The 7,795-nt window shown below is 45.4% G+C and overlaps 1 protein-coding gene across 1 annotated transcript in view; it reads left to right on the forward strand.

The window, feature by feature from the left end:
- Window positions 1-7,795, forward strand: part of FAM83A (family with sequence similarity 83, member A) — an 11,377-nt gene that overhangs the window by 3,128 nt on the left and 454 nt on the right. The window contains exons 2-4 of the mRNA XM_010144127.1: window positions 401-568; window positions 2,446-2,570; window positions 7,580-7,792. Coding sequence (XP_010142429.1) covers window positions 401-568; window positions 2,446-2,570; window positions 7,580-7,792 — 506 coding nt within the window. The remainder of the gene's footprint in view (window positions 1-400; window positions 569-2,445; window positions 2,571-7,579; window positions 7,793-7,795) is intronic.

Consider the following 7,795-nt stretch of genomic DNA (forward strand, 5'->3'; position numbering starts at 1 on the left):
CTTAGGAAAGCCAGCCAGCCGTTTGGCATGGGCTGCGGTCCCGAATTTTAGCTACGTCATTATTAGTGTCCGATAAGCATTTCAATGTATTTCCCAGTCCTGGAATCTCACCTACAAATTCGTGGGTCATCTTGTGGTTTATGATGAAAAGAGCTTAACTGAAGTGCGTACATTGAGTGTTATGTTGGCTTTATGTGAGCAATAAAAGAATGAAGCAACGCGTCCCATCGATTTACTAGTTCAAGCACTTAGGGAGAAAAACAGAAGAGGTATCTATCTACTAAGAGTTGTGTTTGTTGGAATGTTTTTTTAAAACAAATAAACTACATTGCCGTGGCCTCACAGGCAGCCTTAAGTTGTGTAAACCGGCTCTGCCAATGCCTCTGCTTTTTTCCCCTAGGTGCTCGCTATCGTGATGGATGTGTTCACAGACACTGAGATTCTTTGTGACCTCCTGGAGGCAGCTAACAAGCGCATGGTGTTTGTCTACCTGTTGCTCGATCACAGCAATATAAACCTCTTCTCGGAGATGTGCGACAAATTACAAATTGCTGAGGATCTCTTCAAGGTACTGCGTCCCTGTGAAGCTCTGTCCTGGGTTTGGCTGGGATGGGGTTAGTCTCCACGACCGGGATCGCCGAACCGAGCCAGCCAATGGGTTATTCGATACCATACTGACATCATGCCCAGTACATACTAGGGGGCCCTAGCTGGGAGCGGGGACAGATTTTTTAAACAGTGGCTTGGCACAGCGGGGCTCATCCCTGCGGCTCGGCACGGCAGCGTTAAGCAGCACATTGTATATCACTCGCTTTAGTATTGCGTCCTCTCACTCCTTGTGGTGTTCAGGTAAACTCTCCTTACCTTAACACACACACACACACCTTGGAGTGGGCGGGGAGGGGTGAGAGAGAGAGAGCAGCTGCGTGCTGTTTCGTTGCCAGCTGGGTTTAAACCACAACAAGCTCTTAGGCTCGGATTGGCCTACCTATCTTAGGCACTTTGAGCTAGAAGCGTGGCTACGCTGGGGTCAGTCCACCTTGTAATTAAAAGGGAGAAAAAGATTTCCAGAGGTAGGTTAAGCACACCTAATTCTTCTCTGAAGATGCCTGCTTTTTCCCATGGGTTTTATAGGAAGTTAAGGATTTTCCATTAGGTCCTTAGATTAAACTAATCAGGGCCCTGAAGTCTTAAAACAGAGTTTAAGTCCCTTAGCAGCTTTACAGCTGCTCTCATTTGAAAACTGCAGCAGCTGTGGAATGGCAGCCACAGGTAGCAGGAACACAAAACTCTTTCGCGTGGCAGTACCTTGGTTGTACTAGGTGGCTTCTGATTAAATGTGTTTAAGCTCTGTTTTAAAGATAATGCCTCAAATTTAGCTGGCTGTTAGCTTAGTCTGCCTTCGTCTCTGCCAGAGGGAACTGACCTTAAAAATAACCTTCCAGGGACAATTTCTGTTGCTTGAGAAGCTGTACTGTGGTATCTTTGTGGGGATGGCTGATGCCGCAGAAGCAACAGTCTTCTGGAACAGCAGATGGCGGGCAGGCAGGAGACCTGAGGGCATCTTACATGCACCAAACACGTGTGTTTCAACAGCTGAATTCCACCACAAATGTGTAAAAAACCTGAAATTAATAAAACATGCTCATAACAGTGTTTGCATGTCTGGTAACCACCACGCTTTAGGAAGAACAAGCCTGTGCTATTTTTCCTAAGTTTGCTGCTACAATACACAGCCTTCAGCAATGCGTGAGCCGAATCCTTGGTGCCACTTGTTTACTGAGGCCTCGATTCTGCAAAGAGTGTGTACAAACAGCAGTCAGATCTCGGTGCCTGGCCTGCCTTAAGTGCACTTGCTCAGGTACAAGGACAGTGCAGAGCGTTGCACGGGCCAAACTGACCTCCTTCTCCACTCACACGTGTACTTGCATCGGATCCTGCAGGACAGCAGGATTTCATCTGGGCTGCACCAGAAGAGCAGCACGGATGTCCTTGCAGGACCAGGTGGATCGGAAAGGCGAAGGTTTTGCCCTGCTATGTTGAGCCATAGCCAACGTCAAACAAGACAGCTCGTGGCGAAGGGAGATTGTTGATGGGTGTCGGTGGGGGTCACAGGCTGCTCTCAGCTATGGACAAGTCTTGTACTCGTTTTGGCTGGGGTAGCATCAGTTGTTGATACATACACAGCACAGCTCCATGTGCGGGAATGTCCATGTGGGTATATATCCCCACCGCAACAAGTAACCCTTTGGCAGGTGAGAGAGCTTGACTAGGTTTCCTCTGGCCCCAAACCTTCAAACACAAAACTGGAGAGTCCGTGAAGAAATCATAACAGACACAGGGGAAGTGAGGAGCTAAAGGCAGTGCAGGGAAAGGGCCTTTTCCTTCTGGTTCTTAATTTTTAGAAAATGGAATTTGCTCCTCTCTTTTTTTTTTCCTTTACAGAATATTTCAGTCCGCAGTGTTACTGGAGAGGTTTACTGTGCCAAATCAGGCAGGAAATTTTCAGGACAAATACAAGAAAAATTTCTTATCTCTGACTGGCGATATGTACTCTCAGGATCTTACAGGTGAGGTTATCCCTTACAGTTCACCTCTAGGTGCTCTTTTATGATTCTTAAAATTGCTTCATAAAAATATGCCGTAAAAATTTTGTCTGGGTAACAGTATTTTTTGAACAAAACCCTTCATGTTTTCAAATATGTGCCATTTTTCAATAATCCTTTTAACTCGCTTTAATGCTGATGTTAGTTCTTTATGGAGAGTGATAGTTAGTGTAAATGTGCAGAAGCCAATGTAAACTGGAGCAGCCCTGGAGCAGAACTAGAAATGTGTGTTATGCTTTCTCCACTGTTTGGGTCCTCAGATGCTGTGATCATGGTACCTTTGGTACGTTTCCATCTCCCTCAGGGTCATCCCTTAATGTGGCATACATCAATCAGCTTATCTGAGGATTTGTGATCCATATGATAAGTTTAGTGATTAAAAGTAAAACAGAAATACTTCAGAGACTTGCTGTTTTTTTTCCTGTGCTTCATTAACAGGTAGTAACAGGTAGGCAGTATGTGTCTACGTGACTGTTGTACCCTCCCTTTTTTTCTTTATTTATTTTTGTGAGCTGTAACTCTCCACTTTTGTGCTCCTATAATTATTTCAGGTAGAGGATGTAGCACCATAACAACTGGGTTTTTAATTAAGGTCCAAGATCCTCCAGTCAGAGAATTTTGGGAGACTCTGAGCTTGCATCAAATAAGTGAACTTCCTAAGCCTCATGGCCGCAGAGATAAGCTTTACAAATGACCAAGGGTATCCTAGAACCACAGATACAAAAAGACAAGAGGTGATTATTTAATTAAAAGGCTGAGATTGTTTTTCTTAATCCCAGTTTATGATTTGGAAGCTTAAATGCCTCTAGTGCAGTAAAACTGCCACCAGGAAGATTACGTAACTATCTAGTAACAAAGGTAAAGGTGGGTACGTGGGGTTAGCGTAGGCTGCAGGAGCTCAGCTGACCACAGAGGCAGGCATCCAGTTTTCATGCAGTTTCCAAATGAACCATCAGACAAAAATGAGTGAACGCTCACTCAGTGTTTGCTTTTTTTTATTGACTGCTCTGTGGTTTTCTGGTTCTTCCAGGCGTTTTTAATGCCTCACCAAGGATGTGTAGAAATGCAACAACAGATTTATATAGGGAGCAGAAGTGAAGGACATGTGGGAGAAAAGGGACAGAACAAGATCTCTTTCCTTCAGTCTAGAAGCTTCCTTTTGGCTTCTCTTTTAAATCCAAAAACAAAAAAAAAAAGAAAAGAAAAGAAAACCCCTCGAAGTCCTGTGCAGAGCCACTTCTGTCATTCTCTACTGCTGTTGCAACATCTTCTAACCTCAGGAGCCTTGTCAAACTATATGAGCCCCTACCCAGAGAGCAAGCAGAGAGGGTGGTGACGTCCAAACCTGTGCACTATTTAACTTCAGCATGCTCAGCGCCAGTTTGTAGATTCACTTGGGTTATGGCTGTCTATCAGTAGGTGGCATTTTTATAGGCTTTAATAGCTCTCACTTTATGAATCTGAAAGTTTTCTGTTATCCCTAAACCTTATCCACCAGCCTCTGCAGGTATAAACAAGATGGATGTTGAGTAAAACAGACTCAAGCTCTTCTGTAACACAGTTGTTGAAAATCCAATTGGAATAGACCTTAAAACTGATATGAAAGATCTTAAAACTAATACAACAGCAAATTTCTCTGATGTGCTGCGCTCTGCACGGCTTTGAGATAGCAGTGGGGGGAACAGGCTGAGGAAATAAAATAGCCCTTCAGGACATACAGCTCCAGAAGGGGCCTTGGCTCACTGTTTCTACCCAAAGTGTTCGTCTAATGGACAACAAAGAGGACTGAACCTGGCAACTAGTTAGAGGCAAAGGAACTACCACTCGGTTTGTGGCAGCTCCTGCTCTGGAACAGTTTTTAAAACCGTTAAAACCGTTTTTAAACCACGTTAAAAAGCCATTGCTTGGATCAGTGTGGATAAGCGTGGTCCTGCCACACAAGGCAGACCAGAGCTGTGAAGCTTCTGAAGGCTATTTCGCTCCTGTGTCTGCACAAGTGCTACAGTTCTCCTCTCAGCTTTTATTGCCAATATCTATGGTGTGTGGTTGCGATGCAGTATTTCTGTTTGCTGTCTCTGCGTTACTTTACCCCACCCTATGATAACTGTATTACTCCTTTTTTAAAAAACAAATTCGAAGTTAGATAGAGCATGAACTCAGTGCTCCTAAAGATGGCGAAATGAAAACCGCAGAAAGCATAGACCTTGATCCTAAGGGGCAGCTGAGATCCTTCCTGGCTGCCAGTCTGAAAGCCACTGTCCCCTTCAGAGCCAGCACCCGACACCTAACACAGGGGTGCTTTGCCAGGAGCATGGCTTCAGCTGGGGCGGGTTTCTCATGCAGAGGTTATCCCAGCCGCAGGCAACACTCACGTGTAGGTTAATTCAAACCAGAGCTCAGCCGGAGAACTCAGTCCTGGGGTTTCAGATTACATGTGTGTGATGCTGCCTGTTACTGTAGTGCTGTACACACAAGGGATGAGATATCCCTGATGAACTGCAGCTGCAGTAATGCCAAGGGTACACTCGGGAAAAACAAGTCCAGTGCAAATGAAGATCGGACAGGAGAGGTGGGGTTTGATTCAGACAGTCATAAATGAGAGGATCTGAAACACGGCGCAGGTTTTGGGACAAAGCCCTGAAAGATGGCTGAGGAGTACCTGTATTGACAGAATTTTTGGCCCCAAGCTAGGCAGTAACTCTTTGTGCCTTCTCTTCTTCCTGATGTGCTTCACGCAAAGAGGCATAGCAGAAAAAATGGTCCTTCTGGGCAGATAGCGACAATAACAGACTTCTTGGAGCCCTTCCCGAAAGAGCACCCGTAGTTGTAAACTAAGGATCAAAACAGGGCCTAAAACCTAACCAAAGAATTTCCTCTTAGAATGAAGCTAATGAAAACTTGTTCAGTCTTTATGTCAAGTTCTGCCTTGTTCTTCAGCACAGTGCACGGAATGTAAATTGTTGTGACTCACTACACGAAGTCCACAAACGTGTCTAAAATCACGCAGGTCTCGCTTTGTTGTTTTACAGCTGACCCATTTGCCATCAGTCCATGGAGCATCTTTGGGCTGTTAATTGGATGGAACTTTCTCTGTTTACAAGGGTTATAGATAAGATCTGTGCCACAAAGGAGTATCTGACCATCAGGTTCTCTAGGAAGTTACGTGTGGAAGTAGATTATCAATAGTGGTGACAGCAGGCTTTCTCCTCTGACTTTGCTGGGTGTTAATAAGTGTAATTGACTTTTATTTCTCTCTAAACTTTTTTTATAAACTAGATGTATCTCTAGCACATAAAATATAAACCTGCCACTTCACACCTCAGCCTTTGATGAGTTTGTAACCTTCAGCATAGACATCCCAGACTAATTGCATCTGGTTTTGTATTTATTCCTGGTTTATTATCTCTCTCACAGTCAGACGAAGGACATGCAAAGGTTTAGAGAATGCTTCTTAGTCAGTAAAGACAACGTTGAGCCAGCATAGCAGATGTTACCCACACAGCAGGGAGTTCACCTCGGCTCCCGAGGTTTTGTCCATATTTAGAGTGATTTGAACAAAGGGGACGAGAAGTACCTTTGTTCCAGTAACTGTAAATTTTGCATATTCTGTATATTTTCGTGTCAAATCATAAAATGTACAGCATATATTGCAGGATTGCCCAGTGGCATTAAACTAGGGATTTCTTCTCTCCTCCCCCAGCTCTTGAAGCAACAGTATAAAACCACTGTATGCCCCAAACCCAGCCCTCTCGAAGAGTGCTCCGAACAGGCAGACGTAAATCGCCTGTCTTCATTCCCTTAGCCTCAGCTCAGGCCGTCAGTCCCACTGAGTTTCATAGGAGTTTTGTCAAAACCTGACAGGAACCAGATTTGAAGTGCACACACCTACAGCCAGATTAGGCTCTTGGCAATCCTTGTGCAAATCCAGCGTAGCTAATAGAGTCACGCAGGAATAACTGGGGCAGAGCTTTGCCAACACAGAGTAACCTTGGGTTCAAAGCCAGCGCTGCCCCGTGTCCTCTGCTGCACAGCTCCAGCCCTGGTCAGCTGAGGGAGTGCCTACACTTCATTCTCTCAACTGTGCTCGTTTTATGGATGCTGCCACAGCTCAGACAAGGCAGCCTGCACAGCACAAATCAGGCTGGCTTGTGGTTTTGAAGAAGAGCACAAATTTATGTTTGCCAAGTGAATTAGGGAAGCTCATAAAAGCAAAATCATTTAAAAGCTATGGGGTGTCCTAAGGTGTGTCTCTGGACTACCAGAACGAAAACCACTGTGGTGTTTCTCACTTCATAGCAAAGTAGTAGTCTTATTTTTGGAAAGGCTGTAGGAAATATTTGTAAGTTCATTTTCTCTGTAGTGAAGAAAATAAGCGCTTGTCAGATGGTGGTGGTTTGTTTTGTGGGAGTGAGATGTGACAGGGAGGTTGGGGTTTGTGGGTTTCTCTTGACCAATGCAGAAAAAGTAGGGCAAAATGGGACCAAAGGATGGTTATTTTTCACTAGTCTTTCTAATGTCGGTTTCGAGTGGGTGAGAGTTACCAGCTGGCCTGGCATTCTGCAGGGAAGGTACAATTTATGTGTGTGCAGACAAGACACGGTAGAGCCTGAATTCAAGCACTGTGCGTGGAAGAGAGGTACCCAAAAGAGGGGTCTAGACTTCTTTCCATGGAAGAGACACCCAGACCCTGGGTATTGTGTCTGACGTTTTGTCCCGCAGTGGATCTGGATCACTACTCCCTTTAGGAGGTTGTGTAACTTTACAAGGTTTCTTGAAGGTTTTAGAGGCAGCTGCAATAACAAAGCTTGATCCAAGTCAGAGAGCACTGATGTGAACTGACCTGAAATTCAACTGCGACGCCATCTTCATCCTGTGTTTAGACAAGCAGCTTCGGCTTTGCACCACCCCGTGGGGATTTCCAGTTCCTAAGGGCTGACGTTAATGCTAACCCTTACCTCCGTCTCTCCTTCCAGCTTCACGTGGTTATGCGGCCAGGTTCACCGCAACCTCCTCTCCAAGTTCACGGGTCAAGTTGTGGAGCTGTTTGATGAAGAGTTCCGACACCTTTACGCACTGTCCAAGCCAGTGAGGGGGCCAAAGTCTCCACCGCGCACCATGCCCTTCCTGTTCAGCAAGAGCTGGGCCCCCCAGCACAGCCTCCCCGACAGCAACGAGGAGAGCACCAACAC

This window comes from Buceros rhinoceros, unplaced genomic scaffold, assembly GCF_000710305.1.
Source record: "Buceros rhinoceros silvestris isolate BGI_N320 unplaced genomic scaffold, ASM71030v1 scaffold18029, whole genome shotgun sequence".
NCBI lineage: Eukaryota > Metazoa > Chordata > Aves > Bucerotiformes > Bucerotidae > Buceros > Buceros rhinoceros.